Raw genomic sequence first — 26,800 nt, 5'->3', positions numbered from 1 at the left:
TTATTATTATTAAATAACGTGAAAATTGATACTCCAGTTATTCAAGAGATAAATGTGTCGAAATAAAAGTTGCCGTTGTTGAAAGAATACTACATCGTTTTTTATTCTCTACTTTCCTTCGTTACATATAAATGGAATCTAATTTTTCTTAGTCTAATATAGATTACATTGCATCTTTGGAAACGACGAGCATTCTTTAGGATGTGCTGCGTGTACATGCACGGAGCCAGCTTATTAGTATTTCCATCGGGCAGGCGTCTATTATGTTTCGATGTTTGTATTCCCACTTTTATTCCGATCATCCCAGAGGTTCTCATACGATGTTGTAGGAACAATACGACTTGGGATCATTCAACAAAGACACTTTTGTATCGAAATTACAATAGTTTTAGTATCGCGGCGTAATAAAAAAAATGTTTCTATTCGTCAACATTTGCAACTGTAGTCAATTCATAATTGTATAAGGAATTCGATACGTTGATAGCGCCGGGCGATTCGAACAGATCTTTGTCCTCTTTTTGCCGTTCATTGAGTGCCTCTGTCGGAACACCTGAATACTTAATAAATGGATAAAATTAACATTAATAACGACTGTCTGTGACCGATCCACATCTTATCTGACGACAAACGCGTTCGACAGTCCTGCATGGTATATGCCTTAGGAAAGTTACTCGAAGGTAGATCAGTTCTTCAACATTTTTTCGGCTAGGTGTAGCCGATGGTGATCGGATGTGATTAATTATTCGATTAACTGTTTCAACGATTTAATCGCCGATATGGATCTAGAAGAGTATACTAACGAACCGCTGAGGAACGAGGTAAAATTAACATCTGTCAACCCCTTCTTAATGAGTTAAAAGTTTCGTTCCGGAGACTTGTTATCTGGGTAGAAGTTTCAAATCGAAGAATTTTTATGGAACTTTTCATTCGAAACGATTATTGAACCATTGAATTGATAGCAATCCGATGGTATTAAATTAAAAAGTGATAACTAGTTCTTCTATCGGCTAAAGGAAGAATTATGCTTTTTAGTCGGAAAATGATAGCAATAACGAAGACCGTGCTCATTCGCCGATATTGCTAGATCTGGACAAGAACTCTCAACTGCAACAACAGGAAATGCTGCACCAGAAAGATAGTCCTCCATCGAAATTATCACCGATCGACCAATATTTGCAGGGTCAATTCATTGGGAATGAATCAGGTATCTAGAATCTATATCTACACTACGCGACAATGCTATAAAACACTAATAAAACCATACAAATTTAGGTTACAAAAAGCAATTTTCCTTTTTCTTCTGTACTATGTGTTAAGAATGTGTTTAGAATTTACTTGACGAGATTTTCTCCAACACCATATTGTAATTAATATTTCTAAGAAGCACGAAGCTAGATAACAATAACTGGTAACTAGATTGCGGATTTTATTCAAAATAAAAATTGTCTGCATTAGTTGCAAGACGAAAGAGCTACATAGTCGTTTATATCTTTACTTAATAATTATAATGAGCTGAAAATAATTCAACGCCATTTTTAAATTGTTCAAATGGTTTTGCAAGTGGTTAAATCCATAAAATCTGCGGTCTACTGATAACACTTCTTACTGAACAACGTGACAAGAGAACTGAACAACTTGACAAGAGAATTTTTATTGAAAGAGTTAATAGTAAACATGCAATATTATAAATAATAGTAAACCTGACATATTTTTTGTTCGTACGAAATTCTGCAAGGAGAAAAGTTAAATTAAATCGAAGTGAAGATGATTTATATATTTTAAAGGGTAAACTTCGTTCTTAAAAAAAATGTCCCCAATGTTAGGCAGAAATCATATCAATCAAAGACTAGTCATTTTAATGCACGCATTGAATTCTGCGCTAGCGTGAGCTCAGGCCTTTAAATAAAAAATTAATCTTTTTTGTTATTAATTATTTTTTTTATGAAACTTTCACCAATATATTTGTGGAATTTTTGTAATTAAAATGATACCAAACATGATATAATTCCGACCACATTTACACTAATTCTCCGTCAATATAATTGTAATAAAAAGTAACTTTCACCGTTCATTACACAAGTAAATATCATCGAAATTATGTCATATTTGGTATAATTTTCATTAGAAAAATGCCACGAATATGTTGGTGCAAGTCCCGTAACAAATAATGAAAAATAAAGAAATTTTCTTCTTTATACTCCTCAGCGACCGGAAGCCTCTCGAGTTTCGGGGTAGTAGTTGGGTGGTAGTGGGGATAGTTCTTCGACAATTTATTATTATTTATTTTTTTTTTAAGTTTATTCGTATAAAAATGAATGATAGAGTAGACACAGACATCGTCAACAAGTAACTAGTAAAGTATGAACACAATAAGGTCAAATAAAAATATGTTTTCCAACACGAAAACGCAGCTTTACATAAACTAAAAATTGTAAAGCTCCTTTCGAAAGCAAAAAATATATATTTTAACGTGGGCCGTAAGATCTGCCGATTTAGATGTTGTAGAAAACTATTGAGGGATGCTAGCTTAAGAAGTGTACTCTGGAGAAAAAAAATGTCTTAATGTAGAAAAATTTATAATGTGCGTTGAAGATAAGCGGAAGTGTTTACATCAAGAAACAATTAACAGTTATACAAAATAAGGGTGGCTGTACATACGGTGGTTCCTAACCGAAAAAAATACGCGTCAAATAGTTTTCCGAAAACTACTCATCTCTCGCAGAAATTTCGTCAAAATCGGTGTGTCCAGATTTGATATATTCTCCTTTGCTAGATTCTGCATGATACGCTGTATTTAATGGTAAATCGATTTACTTGATCGATTTAAACTTGATCAAGTTTAAAGATTTTGTATGTTTTTTTAAAGTGACATATAAATCTCATCATTATTCGTCTGAGGCATTATCTTTTCTTCAAAAACGTTTGACGATAATTCCAAAATAACGAAATACAGTTATGTTTGAAAATTGCGTGAAATTATTAAAATTTTTAAACTGACGCAAATGCAGCACCAAGTCTCACAGTTTAGACAGGTAAGGGCCAGAAAAAATCGAAAGTTGAAAAATAAGAACCATCCTACGGTACGTGCTGTCCATGAACAATAAACCTAAAGTATTCATATTCCGCTTTTACAATAAACATTAGGTACATGTCTTATAGTTTTGTCGTGGCTACTAGTAGTAGATGTCTTTAATTTTATTAGTTTTACTGTTATAATGTTTATAGTTATAAATTATGTACCGAAAAATACTTCTCATGAAGTAAACATTAACATTACATATACAGGGTGTCCCACCTAACTCTGCCACCCATAACAACTTTGTTGGTTATACAGTGTAGGTGAAGGTCCTCTCAACTGTACACTGTACATAACTATGTACTAATAATGGGGATTCGCAATATTAAAATTAATGTATCTCCCAAAGTAATAGATTTTCTACATAAATAGGTTAATACATTTTTATGCAGAATGCCGAGATGTATCGAATAGTGCATAAAAAATTATATGATTCCATTTAGAAAAATAAAGATGACCTTCACGTGTACTTGATGCGTACGCTTACAAACAAAATAGCGGCACTGGATTACGTCCCTCTCTATTGGGGTCTCCTCTAACCACTAATCCCATAGTCTTTATACTAGAGTAGTTTAAGTAGTCTCACTCTAGTTAAGTAGCCTTCTCTGTCCGAAGACCCATCATCAAATAACCGATGTGCGATAACCGACGGTTCACGTGTTGTGCTTTTACAAGAAAAGCGACCGGATCCATTGTCCAATTAACATTCATCACCAACTCACTATGGAGAGGATCATTTGAATCAAACCCAAATCCTCCACCGAGAGCTAATATAGCTATGGGTACGTTCTTTGTGCACCAAGTCTCTAAATAATTCAATCCTCTATGAGGTGAGACTCTTGAACCCAATAGCTGCGACAACGAACCTTTTATGTTCTTAAAATCGATGACGCCAATAGCGGACTTCATCTTACGACCGACGCGGTGGATAAAATACGTGTATCTCGTTATCAAATCATCAAAATTCAGGAACTGCGTCTTATCTATGAGTACGCGATTGGGTTCGGACATGCAATAGGGTTCTCTAAATAATTTGGAGGCACGTACAACCGAGTAGGGCCAACAGTGATGTTCGTTCGCACTACCCCTGCAGGCACATTGATATGTGGAGGTGCAAATATCATAGTAGGGATAAACGTCTGTTGTAAATATTTTCGACGTTACCAATTTGATCAATTAAGAGTCCCTGACTCTTATCAACCTGCATAAGATGGATCATTTATTGGATGGCCATCAACTGGTGTAACCATTCGTGCCTTAGCTACCTTTGCACGAATTTGCAAGACCGTAACTTGTTCAAGTAATTAAACTTCCTCCTCGAGAAGGAGGAACTTTAACCCAACCCTTTGGGATTCTAAATATTACAGGCTGGGGGGGGGGTGGTTTCCGAACCGCGGTAGTAATGGTAGAAAATGGTCCATCCCTTGGGGTGGATTCTTTCTCAGTATTTGAAAAAGTTAAGAAAAGTTTATATATATACGGATGAGAGGGAGAAATTCTTTTTCCTAAGACAGATTTGTATGGTTTTGCATAGTGTCTTATAGTATTGTCGTGGAGTGTATTATGAGCATGAAAAACGTTACGATGATATAAATACTTGATCGTAGAAGATTCGATCTTGCCGCGGCGGCAGATAGCAAGAAGAGGATGGCAGCACAGAAATTTCGAAGATCGTCAGCAAAATGGCAATCGCGTGTTTGTGATAAGAGTGCCCGAACCAGAAGTGATTAATAGTCATCCGCACTTAGAAATTCTCCATGAAACGAACATTAAATCGGTGCAGCGTGAATCGTCGCAAACCGAAAAGGGTGGGACTCAAACATTCCTTAAAAGAAGAATGTGGAAACATGTAAAAAATCCGTCGTTACATTTAAATGTTAATCTAGTCGGTACTTCGTTTTCAGATTATAAGAAATCCGCTTGCGACCGGGAACGAACGAGGATGAGAGACATGAATCGCGCGTTCGAACTTTTACGATCGAAATTACCAATCTGTAAACCACCCGGGAAGAAACTATCAAAAATAGAGTCGCTCAGACACGCCATAACTTATATCAGGCATTTGCAGAGCCTCTTGGAACCCCAATACAACTATGTTCCAAACGTGCCTGAAAGGAGTTATTATTCTACTGGTACACCCGTTACAACCACCACATCTTTCGACGTACAACACCCAACTCGATGGGAATCGTTTGCTTATTATCGTTACGATTATTATACTCCGTTTACTACTCCATCTCCATCAACACTACCCTCCCCTATTCACCCTCGGCTATCATCAGAACCAAACGATCGTCAGTTTTCTCATGATTCGCGGCATTGATACTGTTCCTTCAAGAATCGTCATCGGTAGTCTGTAAATCTTTATAAATTAGTAGCATTTACAAGTTTGTAAAATGCAGAAAAACCTTTTTTAAGAAGAAATCTTTATTATGGTGAATTAAATTTTTCCATTATCCTGGCTTCTATACAAAAATCCGCAGTTTTCTCATTACTCTTTTCAGTCGTTTTATTTTAAGTGGACAGTACTTAGAACCTCGATCATCTGGATTAAAAAGGGAAACATGAGTTTTCAAATAATAAAACAGTTGCTTAGTTACAGTGCTAAGTTTAATCCTTATCAATTTGCACCATATAAATACAGTGTTTCATACGAATTGCTTTAGATTGAGCTATTTACACGTGGAACGTGTACGAATAATAAAGAATTCAGATATTGGAGTTCGGATAATCGAGGTCCGAGTGTACATAAATTACGATTAATTTTCCTCTAAAGATTTCTAGAGCTATTAAAAGTTACAGTATTGAAAAAAAGATACTACCGAGTTTCATCGAGTGATCAACTTAATTTTTATACATATGTATATTTTATTTATGTTGCAAAATATAATCAATTATCAAAAATTATTCTTATGTATAATTCATTTATTTTCTATTTCCGAACCGAAAGTTGAAAGTAATTGACGAAACCGTCTGGTTATTTAAAAAATCTATGCATTTCTGCTTGAATTTTATTTATAAAAAAAAAACACGAAAACAGATTTTTTAAATACAATGTTATTTGATCTTATAAAGCATTAAAAATAATTAAATTGTATAAATACGAGGTAAACACATACAATGTATCACAATTGAACTCTACGGAATGTAAATATAGGAATGACCTGATATAAAGGGTGTCTCTGGAATCGTGGTATACGCGGTCGGTTAGTGACTCTACATGTAAAAACAAGTAAAGTAAAAGAACATTTTTTCACTTAAGATTTTGTTTTCGCAAAAAATAAGTTTAAAGATCCGTAAAAAATTTCTAATTGTGAGTTTCTTTAAGTTTTACTATCATTAATGTTATCTTACTTTTGCAATGCCCGCATTTGGAATTATTCATTTTTTTCAATTTATTTTTGCATGTAGATGTAGAGTTACCATCTGACTGCTTGTACCATGATTTTTGAGACAACCTGTATTTCTTGTAGTTCAAAATTTGGCCACTCATACAGTACAGTATATATTGCATGCAATATTTTATATAGAATCTATGAATTAAAAAATAAATCATTTCACTAAATAATGATCAATTTGTTAATCTTAAATAAAATCTTATTAATAAAATATAGACAAACATCATTCATCATTCTTCCATTATTAATTATATTTACAATTTATATATAAAAAATTCACTAGGAAAATAAATCTTCGTCTGATTCTGTTTCTTCTAAATTTAAGCTACTTGTTGATTTTCTAGACTCGGAAATACAACTTTGATCATTTTGTATTCTTCCATTTTCTCCTTTCATAATACTTTCTTGACCTTCTATATCATCATTTACACACTCTTTACTAGTAGATGGTTCTGGACTAGGAGCATTCTTGGTTTCACATTTTCTCCTCTGCAGAAATTCAAAACTCTTATTATCAGTAGTTTTTCTTTTCTTATTTTTTATAGCATCTCCTATATCTGACTCTTCGCTTTCATCAGTAGGTGCATCATAAACCGATTCTTTACTATTTAGCTCCATTTTACATTCTAGTTCCTGTATTTTTTTCTTTTTAGAATTTAAAATTAATATAAACTTTTTATACATATCTTGTTCCATAACAGTTTTAGCTTCTATCATTTTGTCTATATCTGCTTTTAATTTCTTATTCTTTTCTATCAAAGTTTTATTTTCCTCTTCCATACTATTTAATTTTTTATGAATACCTTGATAAAACTTTAGAAATCGCTGAAAGCTTTCCGAGATCATCTTAATATCAGAAACTGGGTTTAAATCAATTTTTCCAAGAATCCACAAATTATTCTTCCATTGTAGAGCTGTATTGTCAATAAGAAATTGAATTTCTTTCCTTTTTCCACAAAATATTTCCTTAGTCTCTTGTACATACCCTTCAAATGATTTAGATAACTCTTTACAAAAGTAATCAATATTTGTTTTATCCATCTGCAATGTAAAACTGTTTTAATCTTAAAAAACCAAAAGTATATCAATAGGTATTTTGATTATAAAAATGCATACAGACCTTGCCATTTAATGGTGACATTGATGGTTCTAACAATATTACTTCGAAATGTGAATTAAGCCATTCTATATAAAGCGTATAAAATTTATCATCAGCTTGATTAAGAATTTCATATGTATTTACTTTTGTCATTATTAAAATATTTTTGACAAATTAAGACAAAATAGAAAGTTTAGAACCCACTAGATAATCTTATCTACGCATTATAAAAATATATAACATTTTTAGATGTTAATTATTTATTATATCGATCCAGTCAATATATTTTAAAAGTAATTAATTAATTAATTACGTTTTCTTTTTCTTGAGTAAGTGTGAGGTTAAGTATGACCCAATCATGGGGTACTTTTACTCTTCACAGTTGAAAAAATGTCATCTGAAAGAATTGTGGGTCTGATTGGATTTTAGGTGTAGATATTTTTTCTATTGGTCGAAGTGACAATGTCAACAAAGTGATTTATGAATTGCCTTCTGCGGCAAAAAATCAAAAAGAATAACATGCAGCTTAATCTCTTGACATTACGAATACAAGAAATTTATATAGATACTTTATAAATATGTACATGTTTACAGAATTAAAAATTTAAAAATGTTTGAAACTAAAAAATGACACCCTGTGATACTGTCATCCGATATACTAATTCCTTGCGCTTTTAATTGATGATCATTGTTTACACGTATCAGCATGTATATTATGCACAACTGAAAAGTTGACATATGATAGGAATGCAGGTCTAATTATTAGAAGGATGTTAGTATCAGACGGAGACACACGGAGCAAACATACTATTGTTCCTTTTCCTTTTATGCGAGGGCCGGCAGGCATTTGGCCTTGACTGTCACGCCAATCCACGAACGGTCCTCGAACGGTCAGTAGGGAAAACTGATTGTGGAATAGTTAAAATTTTTAATAAATTTTTATTTAGGAGGAAGGTGACGTGTTTTTTTTTACCTGAAGTATGGCACGATCGGGTGTCAGCGATTATAACAGAATAAAAATTGTAATTGTTACATTACATTTATTTCAGTATCACTGTCAAAAAGTCTATGTGTATTTTCATAGGAGTATGATCCTAATAATGATAATGTATGATTAAGTTAGGTCTGGATACGATGTTTTGTGACACTTTTGCTGATATTTACAAAAAATAAAATTAATTATTAGGAGGTAACTATATTTTAAATGTTTAGATTTTCAGGTTTTTATGTCAGAAATAAGATATAGAGTAATTTTTAAAGATGTTTTCTTTTACATTTGTAATTAAATCTCTGATCTTACCTTGAAAACATCGACTTTTCCTACCTCTTCTTCTCAGCCAATAGGAAAAATAGATATCCTCAGTTCAGTATTAATTCGTCGATGGTCTTCTTTCTGTTAGTGCTTGATGAACATTGGTAGACGCCGGAAACCACAGAACACCTATATACAGGGTGTTCCAAAATGTTGTATTTCCTTTAAAGGTACTGATCAATCAGTACGCGGCAACAGCGGACGGATTGCGGCTCAGCGATAAGTCCAGCGCCCTGATTGGTTCGTGTTTTTCGTTAATAACTCCTTAACAAAGCCGCGGAGAACATTTCCGCAAAGGAAAAAGATATGCTTTCTGGAAAAAGTTATTTCAAATGACCTCAGGAATCGCTCCTTTCAAGGAAGTACAACATTTTTGGGACACCCTGCATATACACTCTCTGTTCGCAGTCGTGCAACACAACAAATTTAAGGAATTTGAGTTTTAATAAGTTGATAATACTGCGAAACAACAGTGTCAGCGCTCCACACTTCACGTGAGTGAATGAATGTATCTAAAGCACGTTTATACACTATTATGGTTAAGTTACATTTGAAGTGTTCATTGTTATTATTTTGACTGAAGTATATTTTTCGCAAATAGAAAAATGTTAATTGAACCGAAATTAACAAATACCTCGCAAAATTTTGGTAAACCACCAGAAGAGCAAAATGCTGTAAATATTAACATTGTTTTTACTCATTTTACTCAATTTTGAAGTCCTTCTGGACTTGTCATGTCTAATAGAGAATTATTATTTATTTTAGTTACTACAGAGTTTAGGTACTTCGCATATAGACTCTTTCAATTATATGCTAGAAGATGGTCTCTCAGAAGGTGTTAGAGATAATCCACTTGTTTACATCCACCTTCCGAATGAAGAAAAAGTGGCTCTGTGGATTGATGATGTGACAATTCATCAGCCTTCTGTTCCTGTTGGAACTATTGGAGTAAAGAATCATAGAATTTATCCCACAGAGTGCCGTCAGAGAGGATGTACTTACAAAGGAAAGATAACAGTTAAACTGGGCTGGTCTATTAATGGTAAAATTCAAGAAGCTCTTGAAAGAGATTTAGGAGAAATTCCAATTATGGTTAAAGTATGCAACTATAAATTTAATATTTGTTATACTAAATACTCTAAAGATATATTGAAATATTTAAAAGAATTAATGAAATGAGTGTTATTTGTCATAATGCATTCTATAATTTTCATAACAATGCACTTGCAGCTGTAACGTAAGGATGGTGAAATTATTCATCAAACAGTGTAAAATCAGTTTTACTGTTAAGGCTTTCGACACTCAGAGCTTACTCCAAGCCATGTACTGACGGAATTATGTTTTCAACGTTTTGCTAGCATTGCAGTTAGCGTCATCAGGGGGTCGAAGACACACTGATACTGGTATGTATCCTGTGTTGTTGTTCTAATATACTCTATATAATTTTCGATTCGATTGGTGACCAATAATCCGGAATATGAACAACTCTAATATGTTAGAACAACAACACAGAACGCACACTAGTATCAGTGTGTTTTTGACTCCCTGATGAAGCTAGCAGCAATACTTGTGAAATGTTTGGAAAATAAATCCTTCTGGACACGGCTTACATCTGAAAGCCTTAACAATAAGAAATCTCAGAGTATGAAATCAGATAATGTCAAGCACTTCTTAAAAGAAAGATATAAAAGCATTCTTTTTCAAAATGCTTATTTACTTGATCAGAGTTCTACGAGGCCTTGCCAACCAAAATATTTCAATGTATACTTAACATGAAACGACCTACATATCTAATTTATATTTAATTGTACAGTCTAATAGATGTCATTTAAGTAAAATGAGTCCAAAGGAGTTAGTTAGTCATGGAGAACATGAACAAGAATGGGGTGGATATTTTATAATTAAAGGACTAGAGAGACTCATAAGAATGCTTTTAATGACAAGAAGGAATTATCCTATAGCTATTAGAAGATCTGGGTGGAAATCTCGTGGAGTACAGTTTAGTGATCTTGGTCTACTTCTGAGGAGTGTGCGTGATGATAATACTGCAACGGTATGTATGTTGTACAATAAAACATTCCTCATTTTTTTCACATTGATTTAATAGTATTACTAAAATATATGTTTTACAGAACAATACATTGCACTATGTAACCGATGGATCTGCAAAGTTAATGTTCACGCACAGAAAAATTTTATACTACGTACCTCTAGTCTTGATGCTAAAATGTTTAATAGATGTCTCAGATATTTTTATTTATAATGCATTAACAGCTGGTAGCGATGATGATCTTTATTATAAAGGTTGTATTTTGAATATGCTCAGAGAAATACACAAACAAGATCTACATAGCCATGATCAATGCAGGGCTTATATAGGAAGTATGTTTAGAATAAAGTTCTTTGAATTACCTCAAGACGCTACTGATACAGATGTTTGTGATTTTATAATTAAGTGAGTGTTAGAAATATGTTGGTATACATGTATATGCTTTATTTTATATGGTTAACAGGTGTTATTTTCAGGCATTGTATAGCAATTCACCTTAATGATCCTTTGGATAAATTTTACTTACTTGTTTTTATGACAAAAAAGCTATTTGCTCTTGCAAATAATAAGTGTGCTGTTGAGGGAGCCGATGCTGTGATGATGCAAGAATGTTTACTCGGTGGTCACTTATATCTACAAGTTCTGAAAGAAAAACTATATACTTGGCTAACGGGCCTTAAAATGGGTATTTTGAAGCGTGCAAGAAGCGCGGGTAATAGGTACACTTTAAGCGTACGTAAGTATTTAAAAAATTGTGCTTTAATGCAAATTACATTTATCTATAAAAAGTTTTATTCAAATTGCTTTTTATTCAGAGGAAATGTTAAATATAATGAAGCATACAAGCTCGCTTGAATCGCAAATGGAAAATTTCTTAGCGACTGGAAATATAAGATCAGCTACGGGTTTAGGACTTATGCAAAGTAGTGGTCTTACAATTGTAGCTGAAAATATTAACAGAATGCGTTATATGAGTCATTTTCGTGCAATTCATAGAGGTTCTTTTTTCCAAGAAATGAGAACAACGGAAGCCAGACAACTATTGCCAGATGCGTGGGGTAACTGTCTATTGTAATCAAGAATGATCATGATCGTATTAGTATCAGAGTTAATAGTAATCATTTTTTATGTAACTATAGGCTTTATTTGTCCCGTTCATACACCCGATGGTGCGCCCTGTGGACTTCTGAATCACTTAACAATGAATTGTATCATTACGAAACATCCAGATTCAAAATTAAAAGCTAATATTCCCATAGTACTAATGGATCTTGGGATGGTCCCCTTATCTATTGCCGACAATTGGAAGAGTTCGTATGTTGTAATGTTGGACGGGAAATTGATTGGAGTGATAAATGACAATATAGTTGCTAGAATAACAGATAAACTTAGATTGCTTAAAATAAATGGGAAAGAAGTAATTTTTCAAATTTTATCTGATTAATCTATTAATTTGGATTGACTCATTCGTGCATATGATTTTAGGTACCCCCTACAATGGAAATAGCTTTAGTACCAAAAAAGAATGTACCAGCTCAGTACCCAGGATTGTATTTATTCACAAATCCGGCACGTATGATGAGACCAGTGATGAATTTGATTGCTAAGAAGATTGAATATATTGGGACGTTTGAACAAGTTTATTTAGATATCTGCGTCACACCCGAAGAAGCTTATGAAGGGGTAATAAACATGTTGTATTTGTTGTATGTAACTTTATATTATTTGTCGAGTTTTCATTTATTTTATTGCTACAGTTGACGTCACATCAAGAATTATCGAAAACAGCCTTCCTAAGTAATTTAGCAAGTCTTATTCCAATGCCAGATTGCAATCAGAGTCCAAGAAATATGTACCAGTGTCAAGTAAGGTGTTTTTTTACAAGTATCCTCATTTTTAATACAATAATTAGTCATTATCTAATTATATTCTCTTATAGATGGGTAAACAAACAATGGGCACTCCATGTCATACATGGCAATTACAGTCGGAAACTAAATTATATAGACTTCAAACACCAGCAACACCACTTTTCCGACCTGTTCACCACGATAAAATTAATCTTGATGATTTTGCCATGGGTACCAATGCAATAGTAGCTGTTATTTCATACACAGTAAGTAGATAATAATAGTTACAGTGTGGCAACAAATATATTTTTGAACAAATAATGTATATTTGATAGGGGTATGATATGGAAGATGCAATGATTATTAATAAAGCTGCTTATGATAGAGGGTTCGCACATGGAATAATTTACAAATCTGAGTTTGTTGACTTAGAAGATCAAAGAAGTTACTTTGCACGAAATCCAGATAAACCTGATCTAGCAGAAAAATTAGATACTGATGGTCTTCCACTACCAGGTACTATTATTTCTGAAGGTGATGTTTATTATTGGTAAGTTGCTTTAATTTGGTGTAAAGTTTCTAGCAAGTTGAAATAAATTCTAATAGGATTACTTTAAAAGTTACTACGATGCAGATAAGTCGACATACACTACTGGTAGATATCACGGGAAAGAAGATGCTTATGTTGATACTGTAAAACTATGTGGTACATTACATAGTCACATTCCGCGTAGGGCTTGCATTACTTTTCGCATTTCAGTAAGCAAAACATCATTTCGTTTATTTACGTTAAATTGTTACACATTTTTAATGTTCACTAATTATTACAAATTTTAGCGTAATCCAAGTGTTGGAGATAAATTCGCTTCCAGAGCAGGTCAGAAAGGAATTTGCTCTCAAAAATGGCCAGCAGAGGATTTGCCATTTACAGAAACTGGTTTGATTCCTGATATTGTGTTCAATCCTCATGGTTTTCCAAGTCGTATGACAATAGGTGAAATCAAGTTCTTTTTTTAAATATTTACTTCTGCGATTACGAAAACAATTAAAATTATGATGTATGTGTATATATAGCCATGATGATCGAAGTAATGGCGGGAAAATCAGCAGCTATACATGGACTTGTACACGATGCAACGTCTTTTCGATTCAACGAGAATGAAACAGCTGTTGAATATTTTGGAAAATTGTTGGAACGTGGTGGTTACAATTATTATGGAACTGAAAGGATGTATTCGGGGATAGATGGGAGAGAAATGACTGCTGATATCTTTTTCGGAATTGTGCATTATCAACGATTGAGGCACATGGTTTCGGACAAGTGGCAAGTAAGTAAACTTTAAATTTCTTACAGTATTCGAAGTCAACCTTATTACATATCAATTATTTGTATTATTTGTAGGTTAGAAGTACTGGTCCAATAGACGTTTTGACAAGACAGCCTATAAAAGGTAGACGAAGAGGTGGTGGTGTTCGATTTGGAGAAATGGAACGAGATTCGTTAATATCTCATGGATGTTCGTTTTTGCTACAAGATCGCCTTTTTCATTGTTCAGATAAAACTACGGTATACTTGAATCTTTGCAAGTTTTCTAGTTAATGAATTTATTAATTATTAATGATATTCTGATTACAGACGTTAGTTTGCCAAAAGTGTGGGACATTGCTAGGTCCAGTAATGGAAACTACTTTAAGCGCGTCAGGATTTGGCAAGAAAACAAGATGTCGTCTTTGTGGCGATGATGAATCTGTAAGAGAAGTAGATATACCATACATCTTTCGATATCTTGTAACACAATTGACATCCTGTAATATCAACGTAAAACTGTCATTTGCAGAAAAATAAAAAAAAAAGATCTTTGCATGTACTTCTTTTTACTACTATCTATAGTAATAATAATACTTTATTTTTCCTAACATTCCATTAAACATCTTAATTACAAATTCCATTACAATTTATACACACGACCATCTTATTATTAAGACGATATATTTGTACAGTCATTGATCTGCATATTTGAAAGGTGCCGAACCGGATAAATCCTATTGTATATGTACTGCGTATTCTTTGTATCAACTATGGCGGAATACAAAGGAATGTAATTTTTCAATGGAACTTTACTTTAGGGTAACTGCTATATCGATTTTTATCGCAATAAAAGTACATATGTTGTACGAGAGAAAATATAGAAGAAAGATTAAATATACAGATTTTAAGCCAAACTCGCATATACAATGGCTACGCGATCATTTAAGCTTTGGCTGGAACTTGTGCACCTGGTTTTGAGCCTGGAGGACCTGACGCTCCTGTTTGTTCTTTTTCCAATTGCTTTCCTAAGTATTCCCTATAAATTAGGTGATCAAACAATTAATAATTATTATTCTTCTACTTGATAAGAATAACGTAAGATAAAATAACTTACCAATTGTGCACCATGAGCTTCTGCACTGCAAGAAGAGCTTCGTATCTGACATTAGGATCTTCATGTCCTAGAAGTTGCATCACTCGTTGTTTGCCCCCAAGTTGTTCAATTATACTACAAGCATTTCAGAAAAAATTTCACACATAGAACATTTTATAAACGAATGTACAGTGTAAAAATGTTAAAACGTACTGTTTGCCACGAGGATAGTGTCTTACATATTCTCCAATATCAAAACTGGCTACGCTAAGGACCAAAGGATCTTTACTGCCTTCTAGTAAGTGAATTAAAATACGCAACAACTCGTAATTTTTCTCATTAAGCCGACTAGCGTTCTCTCGCCAGAATTTGCCAGATTTATGAACAGGAGACCATTCGAGGCGGCCAGATTTTACTTCAGTCGAATACTCGTCGAAGGAACTCAAATCCTGTACAGATGCTTGTAATTTATCGTTCATGAATTCAATATCACCAGTGATATCTTCGTCATCGAATTTACGTTGTTCAAGAATCGACAGTTGTTTCAATACTTTGCACTGTACCATAGCGATGCAATGTTCTTTGGCAACTTGTCCATCTTCTACTTTCTCAATAAGATTCTGTGCAATATCAGTAATGAATAAGTATAGTACAAGTATAATAAGTAGAATAAATAGTAAAACTTACCCTAAACACTGCTAAAATAATACGTGTTACTTTTTCCTTCACAGAATCGCTTAATATATCAGCCAAGATAGGTATAACGTTGAATCTGAAAAATAAGTGTCATTGTTGTATCATAAATGCAATGATATTCTATAAATTTGATTGCGAGTTTTATAGTGCATAGTGCATAGTGCATACATACTTGTTCATCTTCTCAGCAAGTAATGGATTAAAAGTAAGTACCCACAGGCAAAATATAAGTTGATATTGTACTTGGAAGTTTACTCTGCCTGTCAAAACGCTAAGCAATGTGGAAATTCCATCTACAGATACAAACGCAAAACGATACTCATCTATACGAAGCATCATTTGCAGGCACCTTGCCACAGATTGAATGTATTCGTTATTCTAAATAAAAACAAAAACACGTGTATTATCTTAAGTTATTACATATATTTATACAATCAACCAAAATGTAGAAATCATGTGTGTGCACAAACAAAGTGAAATAAAATATTAAACTATTATTGATTTTCTGTGGGCAATAAACGGTCATTCCTCTTTCTAAAATGTGGTGACTAATTAATATCTGCAATTAATTATACTTATTCTCAATAATAATAATTGCATATCTACTTCTAAAAACTTTTTATACAATATTTACATGATAAGATGAAAACAATTTAGATATATAATATTAATAATCGGTTATTATAAGACCAACCGGATTCATTTGTTCATGTAGCTCATATGCCTCATTGTCCACAGTATTGGGTTGTTTTACTCCCACATGCAAGTCTGTTTCTTCAAGAGCCTCCAACTAAAACCCATGTGACTTATACATGTATATAAATCTTTCCTTAAATTAGAAACTTTTTCTACCTATTTTTTGCCTCATAAAAAGCAACATTGATCTGCTGCATAGTCAGTCGCATTATACCTAAATTTCTGTACAATGGTTAGTAGCACTACTTTATGTTTTCATTTGTATCTATATAACTGCACAGACATGTATGTGATAATTATATATGTACAAAATGGATATACCGAATCCTGTCGAATAATAAGTGCAAGTGTGCACTTAGTGATTCCTTATGCAAAATGGAGATAAAAATATAGAATAACATTTAACATACAAAACTAAGTTTTCGAAAAAATCAAGTTTGAAAATCTGCTGTGTGTGTATACTGTTACAGCTATGGTACGATTCATCGAGTAATATATAACGTATATTGTCTTTGTAAACAATGTTTATGTGACATTTAAAAGCTGCACATTGAACACACAAAGAACATTTTTAATGAATAAAATTTGATTCCATCGATTACAGAATTGTTGAAACTGGTTGCCTCGCTGTCGTATGCATAGATTCCGTTCAATTACAGATATGTGAACTTTTGGTAACATGTTTTGACTTTTCATTTGCCTTCAAATGCGTGATTAATACTTTATATTAATTCGTCTTTACTCTGTTTGTAGCCATGATATTGTAAATAGGGACCAATTGCTGCAAAATATTAATCACATTTTTGGAGACTTCAAAAATCAAAACACGTTACCGAGATTTCATGCGTCTATAAGTAGACAGTTCCAGCAGTTTTGTAATCGATAAAATCAAATTTTGTTCGTTCAAAATTTTCTTTGCGTTTTTCAATCAACGCAGTAGATTTTAAATGCCACGTAAACGTTGTTTTAAAAGATAATATGCGTTATATACTGCTCGGCGAACTGTACCATAGCCGTAACAGTATATACATAAATATATGCAGCAGATTTTCAAACATGATTTTTTTCGAAAACTAAGCCTTTATTGAAAAAAATGTTATTTTATATTTTCTTCATACTTTTTCATAAAAAATCATCTCATGCCCGCTTGCACATGTTATTTAGCCGGATCCTGTATTATGAGAAAGATAAAAATGCATAACTTTTATACACTGTGCTTTGAATAATGTTATATGAAATTATTGTGTTATAATTTAATGAATTTTATTTTTTAATATAAAATGTTTTTTTTCCTGATATATTACTAGAGCATAATCTACACTTCACGATGAAGAAGAGGAAGGATGGTATGTAGATAGATTGCAACAAACTTTACATTATAAAACTCAGTTGTATTCACATCTACACGTACATTTATTTGATGTTTCTTTCTTTAAAACAATTTGTTGCAATGGATAGTTAATACCATTAACTTTAACTACATGTACCAGAATATAGAACACATCATTTGTACTAAACGCACTGCTGTTCTGTGACGAGTGCCAACAGTGCTTCTGCTATGTAATAATATATATCAGGAAAATGTGATTCTTAACACAAAAAATAGTTTTTTAAACTAATTTTTCCTTCTTGAATGCAATGTGTAAAATGATCCACAGTAAGTGTAAAAAGTATTTGTACACTCTTTAAAAAGAATGATTTATGCGTTAGCTAGTACACTAATTCTTCTAACATCTAAAAAAAAACTCAAACCATTTGATCCAATTTTAAAAAAGTTATTCGTTTTTAAAGGGTGTACGAAAACTCTCTATGTCCATTGTAGTTCAATATTAATAGCATTAATTCATTACCTTTCATATTCTATAATATAGAATCCACATTATTTTCTTTTATTACCATTTTTGCTTATTTCTAGTTATAGATGATACTTTTATAGATTGTTGGGGAAAATGGAAAACATGTTCTATAATGAAAACCCATCACCTGTATTGTGCACACACATTCTATCAAAATAAAAGCTAAGCAACAGATAAGAAGCATATAACATAGAATTTTTTCTGATAAACTCATTTCTCTTTTTTAAATTATATAACTTGAGGTAATGAAAGTAACATAAATAGATGTTTGAACTTACGCTGAGTTTCAGTTGATCCTTTAACCATGTCAAATAGAACTGAAGATCTGTCTTTTCCATGAAATCATGACTCCAACAAGCAAGTTTTGCAATAATACGAGAAGTCATGTTCATGATAAATCCATCCTGTCTGTTCAGTAAGTTCAGGAAAGGTCCCCATACAGATTCTCGTTTCCGATTCGAGTGTTCTTTGAAAATTTCTACACGACTACGATCTTCCTAATTGTAAAGGTATAATTTTTTAGAACTATTCTATTAAAATAAATGATATAGTCCATTATATCAAATAAAGTGATAAACCTGAAGCATATCATCAATCATTATGAGAATGTACTGGATAGTTTGATCTTTTGAAACGTGACCAAGTAAGTTTAGAAAAGTTTTAGCAGCTTGATGTGGATTTTCTTTTAGTTTTGTCTCCCTCACGCTAGCATCGCTTGTGTCAAAGGCAACTATAAAATCATAATCTTCTTTTGATATCATTTGAGATCTATAAAACATAAAATATAGTTATATACATATAAATATTTATGCGTTTACAGAAAAACTTATATTATAAATTTGAAATCACAAAACTGTCATGATAGGTTTAAAAAGTATTAGATATAGCCACTGTTCTATTAAAATCAATACTCAATGTACTTACTGGAAATATGATTGCCAAGTGATTCTTTGATTTCTAATGTCAGCAGCCTGTTGTTGAAGAATACTTGTAGCTGCTAACATATCTAAAATATTGACAATATCATCGTTGTAATAAATAAATAAAGAAATTAAGGAACTATGGACGTTTTGCAAATAACAAACACATTACATTTATGGGAGGGGCAATATCAAATAAAAATTTAGCTGTCTTACAATAATTACCAATTTTTTCGTCCTGTAGGACGGGTATCATCTCTTTAATATGCGCACGGTCAACCATTTTCGTTGTCTATCTCTAAAAACTTCGCACTTCAATAAACCTTTGTCAGAAAATTAACTTCTGTGCCTAAAGAACTTGCATCCACCCTCAGCTGTTAGATCACAAGACCAACGTATTACCAACTTCTCTGAAACGATTAACTAAAAGTTCCTAACAAACTCTCCAGTCCCTAGAAAGATTGGGGGGCTCATAAAATGCTCATCAGAGAGGACCTCTAAGATGATCTAAAATGCTCCTCTCTGTGCTCATAGAGCACCATGTAGAATAGACCATCACTAGATCAGTGGGGTAGAGCAGTGATGAGATTTTGTTTACGTTTTAGCATCAGTAAGGTAAAATTCTGGATAAAATAGGGTACCTTGATCACCCTGCAAAAATTTAAAAAATGGTTATGATTTGGTTTTGAAAATAGCGAACTCTACGCTTTGTAGCTCCTTCTCCAATATTAGCTGCCATTGTATAATAAAATATTAACAATAACTTACCAAAACTTCATAGGAAACTCGTCTCGTCTCGAAACAGATTGTTCCGGGACTTTCCCGCCAACATCACAGCCCCACTACCTTTTCTCCATAATATAGATACGTTATTGTTTCGGTCGCGCATGCGTAAAAAAACCTGGGCAAAATCTCATCACTGGGTTAGAGACACGAGACTCACGAGACTGCACGAGACACTAAACTGGTAAACTGTACAGAACCTAATCTTCTTAGTTCATCTCAGTAAAATACCGGAATCAAGATTTTTGTATTTAGTAACCGTTAATACAATGAACAATTTTGCAAAATTAATCGGGGATTATATATTGTATGAAATTTTGGCACTACTATGGCTACTTTATCTGTGGAATATTTATTTAAACTTTCGGCAGGTAAGTTATCTTTAACCTAAATTTTCTGTTAATTCTATTACTATGAGGTAACAGGTATATTTTATTTACTTATTTTATATTAGTTAGGTATAATTATTAGGTAAGTTATGTTTAACCTAAATTTTCTATTGATTCTATTATTATTAATTTATAGCATTATACAAGTACCATGTCTTTGATTTATCTATTTGGGAACAGATAGATTTTTCTTGAAAAATTGATGATATATAAAATTTCTAAAATTTATATACAGGCTGTCTGTTTTATCATAATACAGTGAAATGTTTGTTAAGGGAATGAAAGTTGTTTGGTATGTTACGTGGTATAAATATTTTTATCCACGCAATATAATAATGCGTTTTTAGACGAGTTCAATAAGGTGCTAACAAAGCCAATTTCTTTCATGAAAAGTTAAAAACAAAAAGTAAAAATCAGTGCCTAAACTCAACATATTCCTAACTGTTGGGTCTGTTCGCTAAACCTATTTCAAACCCCCTTGTGTACAGTTGAAACGAAATAAACACAATATCCTCGTAGTGTTTAGAATCAGTTTGATACACATCTTTAAGCAATCTCAATAGAATATAGTTTTTAATCATTTAAATTAGAACAAATTGGTAAGTACAAATAAATATCATTAATTTGTAGCCCTTAATTATTTGCTAGTGTTACTTAATAATAGTTTCTTCAGAGGGAAAAAATTTCTGCAATAGTCAAACCTGTTACAATTTAGAGGTACACAAGGTGAAATAGGTTTAGCGGACATACATGACTATTAGGAGAATATTGTGTTCCAGCGCTTGGTTTTTCACTATTTTACAACCTTCTATGAAAGAAAATGACTTTCTTAGTACACCATTCTTCGTCTAAAAATTCACTATCACATTACATGGGAAAAAATATATAGCATCCTATTTGAAGAACTTAAATTGATTTTGATATCTCTGTACTTACTATACTGTAAATAAGAAGTTATAGCATTTCATTTATGAATATATTACTGTATTTACAAAAAGGTACATACAGTGAATTCTCTTTACGAGTCAGTTGCGCCGTTCTGATGACTGACTCTTAGATAAAATCTGAGGTTGTCGCAGAGCGTCGCATTTGAAATACATAGGGCACGCTGGAAACCTAAGAGTCATATCCGTCTACAAGTCATAAGACCCTATGACTACTATGTGATAGTGACAAGAAGACTGAGAAAATGTCTTTCTCCGATACAATGTTGCACGTAGCTCGGGAGATAGCTCTCAAGCTTCAGCCCCTCACCACAGTGGTGTGAGTAGTTCCACTGACTCCAAATTGTAAGGTTGGCACTGACTCATAATGAGAATTCACTGTACTATGTAATACAATATAATACTATGTAATGTAATGTAGATTTATTTTATACAATATCATGAGCTTACTGCATTAACTTTTTTTTAGCGAAATTTGATGAAGAAGTTGGTTGAATTGCCTACATCTGTTGAAGGCTTTATGTCAAAAGATGTATATGATAAAGCTCGATTCTATTATTTGGATAGATTAAATTTCAGTGATTTTAATAATACTTATATGAATCTTTTCACAACGGTACGTACATTTATATTAATTTTATAATATAGAAAGCTTGAATATTATAGTATGCAATAAAAATAAACATAGAAATGATAAATGAATTTCTACATTTGCAGGCATTTCTGTTACTTTCTGGATATTATTACTTTTGGGAGTGGAGCGTTGATGTAGCAAAATACGTTGGTTTTAGTCGTGAGAATGACATTCTAATAAGTGGTATTTGTATGTTTCTTACATATGTTGGTGGTACCATTATTTGTTTACCATTGGTGGTGTATGAAAAGTTTGTTATAGAACACAAACATGGGTTTAACAAAGAGGTATTGAAATTGAAGATTTTTGTATGATATAAACAAAATTTATAAATTGTTTGTCATGCATTTTTTTTTATTGTATATATTACTTTCAGACGCCACTGTTTTTTATCAAAGATCAACTTCTGAAGTTTCTTGTACTACAAATTATTTCCATACCTCTTTTGTGTGCAGTAATATGGATTATACAAAATGGAGGAGATTATTTCTTCCTTTATCTTTGGGTCTTTTCAATCATTGTTATTTTGTTCATGATGATTATTTATCCAGAAGTTATTGCACCGATCTTTGATAAATATACACCTCTTCCTGATGGAGAATTGAGAACGAAGATTGAAGAACTGGCAGCTTCAGTCGATTATCCGCTTTATAAGTTATTTATTGTTGAAGGATCTAAAAGATCTTCACACAGCAATGCATACTTATACGGCTTCCATAAACATAAGAGAATTGTGCTATTTGATACTTTAGTAAAAGAATACTATAAACCAGGAGAAGGTGAAACAGAAGCAAAAGGATGTGATACAGATGAAGTATTAGCAGTATTAGCACATGAATTAGGACATTGGAAATATAATCATACACTAAAAGGTTTTTTGCTTACCCAGGTAAGCTTTGTATCTACTTAATCTTTTAATTTTGTTATTTATATTTATTTCTTAATTTTACAGGTGACCTTCCTGGTCAAATTTCTTGTGTATGCTAAACTTTTAGATTATACACCAATGTATATTGCTTTTGGTTTTTCGGACTCGCAACCGACATTCATAGGAATCATAATTATCACTATGTATATCTTAATACCATTTACAACAGTAAGTTCGAGTTTGTTCTCTATGAGAAAAACTTTAATTAGAATGTTTTATCCTATAGTACTTAAGATATATTTAATAAATATTTTTCTTTCAGTTAATAGATTTTGTAGCAGGGGTAATAGGAAGAAAATTTGAATTTGAAGCAGACAATTTTGCAAAAACTTTGGGATATGGAGATACGTTAAAAAGATCTCTAATTAAATTACAGAAAGACAATCTTGGTTACCCTCTTTTTGACAAATTATATTCTTGTTGGTTGCATAGCCATCCTCCACTACTGGAAAGACTGGAAGCTATCGATAAAGATGATTAATGTTATACCTAATCAAACAGTTAATGTTATTGATCTTATAAGAATGATCACAACATATTGTGTAATCAGTTTAAAAAAGTAAAATCGGATTCGAAGTCATTTGATTCATTCACTAATATTTGAATTTCGAAGAATACAAATTTACTTTTTAAATGTGCTTTAACTTCACAAATTATAATGCACTTAGTATAGAAACAATTTCGATTACTATTTTTGAATGGGGATCGTAAAGATTCTAAAGAATAATAATACATTATATACAATTAAATTGCTACGTAACTAAAGTAATCTATCGGCATTGATGTGATAAAATACATCTAATATGGAATATTCAAATTGTATTAAAAATTTTGGGTCAGATATATTAAGTACACGTTATTCATGTGTAATAATGTGTAAAAACATGCAACACGCTTTGCTTTGTGGTTCCAATACGTTGTGTTCAAACAGAATTGCCGATTTTGATTATTGCACGATAGTGCTAATTTGCGTTATATACTAGTTTAGATATATTTATTTAAACTAACTATATAAATATTACCTTACACTATATGAACAAAATTACTATTTGTTAAACTTGTACTGCGAGATGTGCTCTGATCTTCGTGTGCGAATGTGTATTGAATGTCTTCGTGTTGCATCTGTGATTGTCGCTCATAAATATAATTTTTGTAGAAGTGGGCGGTAGTATCACTGTCCAATGATCTTATGTGCCACTCAGGAGACAGTGTCCTTGGTAGTATGACTCACTATGAATGCATGTGGGGACAAAGATTTCCACGAACAAGCGCAGTGTAAAAGGGCTCGTTACAATAATCCCGATGAGAGTAAGTCATTTTGTATTCACCTTGTGCAAAATTCTGTTGGAAAAAATCCTCGGATGGAGTGGACCAAGTGGTGTTGGGCGCCAGACACTATTGTTCGTCGCTAGGCATTTATTAATTTACGATTATTGGCGTCAAAGATTAACGGAACTGCAGCCTCACGTACTAGCCAACATTTTTACAATCATACAAATCGGAAAGTAGGATATCCTTGGTCGTCTGTTTGGCACTGTAATTTGTAGGAACAGTTTAAGTCTGACGGTATATCCTCTGACCTTAATACTTTTCCTAGATAATAACAAAACAAAGATTGTGATCAATCATTTCAATTTCAAAATAATATGTAATATACATATACGTGTAATATACAGTGCCGGATTGAGACCTTTAGAGGCCCTAAGCAAGTTATTCTAAAGTCACCCGTGTACAGGATGATCACGACAACGTAATGTATGATTTCTTAGACATTTCTGATAATTTGACTAAAAAGTATTTTTAACAAAAGTTAATCAGTTTTCAATCAGCAATCTTCTTTCCTCTCGCACACGCGTGTACATAAACATTTAGAATTATTATTATTATGTAAAACATTTTAAAATTCAGAAAATTACTATGGTGCCTACCTTCTTCCTAATGTACTAAGTCCGTGTTTATTTCGCTTATTGGTGAATCCAGCACTGATAAAAGTATTTTACTTTGCCATTTCGCGCTGGAGCTTTTTGTTTTCGAGTTATTAACGAAAAACATGAACCAATCAGGGCGCGGCTGACGAACAAATTTAACAAATGGTTAAAATCAACTTCTGCTCCTCTTGTTCACACTCAACGACTGTGCGACGCTGACACTACGCTCCGCGGGCCTGTCGTCAAGTGGGCGTCAGCCGCAGCCTAATTGATTCGTGTTTTTCGTTAATAACTCGAAAACAAAACGCTCCAGCGCGAAATGGCAAAGGAAAATGGTGCGAATCACCCCTTTCAGGGTTCTCGATACTTTTAGGGGCACCCTGTATAATCTTTGTCATTTTTTCAGGCAAATACAAAACATTGAAGATGTTTGTGCATTTATATTCATAAAATTTGATTAAATTTTTGTATACATATATTCACATCTTTCCATCTTTTGCTAAACTGGACGAGCATGATGTGAGAACCATTTATTTTCGGCAAGAATAACTTAAATACAATAGCACCGCTAAGTAAAGACGGCATTTACTGAAAATTTTTATATGTATGATATACATATAGTGTAAGAGGATGTAAATACATAAAATATACGGAAGTAACCAAAACATAAAAAATATTAAATTGTAACACTTGAAACGTTCATTTTATTTTGTTAATATAAATATACTTATTTTTGTTTAGTAATACCTAATCGATATACATTTGCATGCAAATGCAAATTTTAAGATGATTATCTAAATGGTCATTTTTTCATAGCATATTCCAATAGGTTTCGTATATTTTGCATTCTGTGATGAGTTCTACACATTGTTAATATTCTAAATACATTTTTATCTTTTTTAGACCAAAAGTAGATTATTATACTTGTTTGTATATTCTACAAATTAAAGAAAATAATATGTTAAGTGGTTAATCTTTTTTATAAAACATATAAGCTATATATATACATTTATAAATAATATATCAAAAATAAAATTATATAAAAGGATTTCTTAAGTTTTTGTCTAAGTTCCATTTTATAAAATTGTTTTTATATTAATATTCACAATCTATAGATTATAATTCCAAATAAGAAGGAGCACATTCTTCCATCTCTAATGTTTAAATTTTTAAAGAATATTTAGTGTGTGTTTGTAGTGTATGTATTTTAAAATTTGCAACGAGACACATATTACGTCTCGTTGTGAGTCCGCGATCGCGAACCAGCCGCGCGCCAATCCGAGCTCGGACCAATCGGCGAATGCCGAAGATTCGCGAACAAGCACACGAGGTCCGCGCTCGGGCTATAAAGATCGTCGAGGGCACACAGGTCTACACCTGACACCTCGAGCAAAAATTCGCCGGCTTTCGCAGTAAACTACTCCGCGCGCGCACCGCGAAATCACACGCGCACCGCACGGAAAACCCAGTGTCACCCCCGAACAACAACAACCATCACCTACTGCGGACCTCTCCGCTGCAATTCCCTCAGAGCACAGTAAACAGCTGCTCCCCAAGCTGGAGGGAGTTGGTTCTGAGGCGAGCATAGCTCCCCTCGTGATAGGACGACACCCCACGGGTTAATTTCCCGGTATGGGGGGGGGGGGTGTCGGTCCGCCCCTCCCCTAGGGGAGGGAGATTCGTGGGGGGTTTTGAGTAAGGAAGGGTCGGGGCGTGCCGGATCGCGCCTCCGACGGCAATTCCTTCCGGTGGCGGCGTCTTCTTGCCTCGGCCGGGGCTGGTTCCCTCGGGACACTGGCTCCGAGCGGGGCACGAAGACTCCGGGAGCTGTGGGTGGAC

The 26,800-nt window shown here is 33.1% G+C and overlaps 5 protein-coding genes across 11 annotated transcripts; 3 read left to right on the top strand and 2 right to left on the bottom strand.

The window, feature by feature from the left end:
* The first annotated feature begins 642 nt into the window (after nt 1-642).
* On the top strand, nt 643-6,298 carry Sage (salivary gland-expressed bHLH). Of its 3 annotated transcripts, none has more exons than XM_076805189.1 (4): nt 643-818; nt 1,033-1,204; nt 4,687-4,884; nt 4,963-6,298. In XM_076805189.1, exons 1-4 carry the CDS (start codon nt 777-779, stop codon nt 5,397-5,399), a joined length of 849 nt encoding a protein of 282 aa, XP_076661304.1. In that variant the 5' UTR covers nt 643-776; the 3' UTR covers nt 5,400-6,298. The 3 variants fall into 3 exon arrangements, with proteins under 3 accessions (XP_076661304.1, XP_076661305.1, XP_076661302.1); XM_076805190.1 differs by having other exon boundaries at nt 4,684-4,884; nt 4,981-6,298; XM_076805187.1 differs by having other exon boundaries at nt 4,684-4,884.
* A 401-nt stretch (nt 6,299-6,699) lies between these two features.
* LOC143365222 (uncharacterized) lies at nt 6,700-8,894 on the bottom strand. Of its 2 annotated transcripts, XM_076805185.1 has the most exons (4): nt 8,874-8,894; nt 8,382-8,477; nt 7,595-7,970; nt 6,700-7,515 (listed from the first exon to the last, which is right to left on the bottom strand). In XM_076805185.1, exons 3-4 carry the CDS (start codon nt 7,724-7,726, stop codon nt 6,754-6,756), a joined length of 894 nt encoding a protein of 297 aa, XP_076661300.1. In that variant the 5' UTR covers nt 7,727-7,970; nt 8,382-8,477; nt 8,874-8,894; the 3' UTR covers nt 6,700-6,753. The 2 variants fall into 2 exon arrangements, with proteins under 2 accessions (XP_076661300.1, XP_076661301.1); XM_076805186.1 differs by lacking the exons at nt 8,382-8,477; nt 8,874-8,894 and having other exon boundaries at nt 7,595-8,120.
* A 442-nt stretch (nt 8,895-9,336) lies between these two features.
* Rpi135 (RNA polymerase I subunit Rpl135) lies at nt 9,337-14,817 on the top strand. Its single transcript, XM_076805180.1, has 16 exons — nt 9,337-9,559; nt 9,651-9,983; nt 10,699-10,938; nt 11,018-11,340; nt 11,412-11,671; nt 11,751-11,993; nt 12,075-12,352; nt 12,421-12,618; nt 12,693-12,800; nt 12,875-13,051; nt 13,121-13,335; nt 13,406-13,544; nt 13,623-13,779; nt 13,860-14,113; nt 14,188-14,352; nt 14,422-14,817. Exons 1-16 carry the CDS (start codon nt 9,491-9,493, stop codon nt 14,629-14,631), a joined length of 3,369 nt encoding a protein of 1,122 aa, XP_076661295.1. The 5' UTR covers nt 9,337-9,490; the 3' UTR covers nt 14,632-14,817.
* On the bottom strand, nt 14,655-19,762 carry Vhasfd (V-type proton ATPase subunit VhaSFD). Of its 4 annotated transcripts, none has more exons than XM_076805181.1 (10): nt 19,572-19,762; nt 19,360-19,441; nt 19,014-19,203; nt 18,714-18,932; nt 16,578-16,673; nt 16,056-16,261; nt 15,875-15,959; nt 15,401-15,807; nt 15,209-15,322; nt 14,655-15,130 (listed from the first exon to the last, which is right to left on the bottom strand). In XM_076805181.1, exons 1-10 carry the CDS (start codon nt 19,636-19,638, stop codon nt 15,037-15,039), a joined length of 1,560 nt encoding a protein of 519 aa, XP_076661296.1. In that variant the 5' UTR covers nt 19,639-19,762; the 3' UTR covers nt 14,655-15,036. The 4 variants fall into 4 exon arrangements, with proteins under 4 accessions (XP_076661296.1, XP_076661297.1, XP_076661298.1 ...); XM_076805182.1 differs by having other exon boundaries at nt 19,581-19,761; XM_076805183.1 differs by lacking the exon at nt 16,578-16,673 and having other exon boundaries at nt 19,572-19,761.
* Nucleotides 19,763-20,282: 520 nt separating this feature from the next.
* On the top strand, nt 20,283-25,921 carry LOC143365218 (CAAX prenyl protease 1 homolog). The gene is made up of 6 exons (XM_076805179.1): nt 20,283-20,509; nt 21,941-22,087; nt 22,189-22,392; nt 22,482-22,994; nt 23,058-23,201; nt 23,296-25,921. The coding sequence occupies exons 1-6, from the start codon at nt 20,408-20,410 to the stop codon at nt 23,512-23,514; spliced, it is 1,329 nt and encodes a 442-aa protein (XP_076661294.1). The 5' UTR covers nt 20,283-20,407; the 3' UTR covers nt 23,515-25,921.
* Nucleotides 25,922-26,800: the final 879 nt, after the last annotated feature.

This window comes from Halictus rubicundus, chromosome 2 (genome assembly GCF_050948215.1).
Source record: "Halictus rubicundus isolate RS-2024b chromosome 2, iyHalRubi1_principal, whole genome shotgun sequence".
In the NCBI taxonomy this organism is placed as follows: Eukaryota; Metazoa; Arthropoda; class Insecta; order Hymenoptera; family Halictidae; genus Halictus; species Halictus rubicundus.
This window is presented reverse-complemented; position numbering and strand designations above follow the sequence as displayed.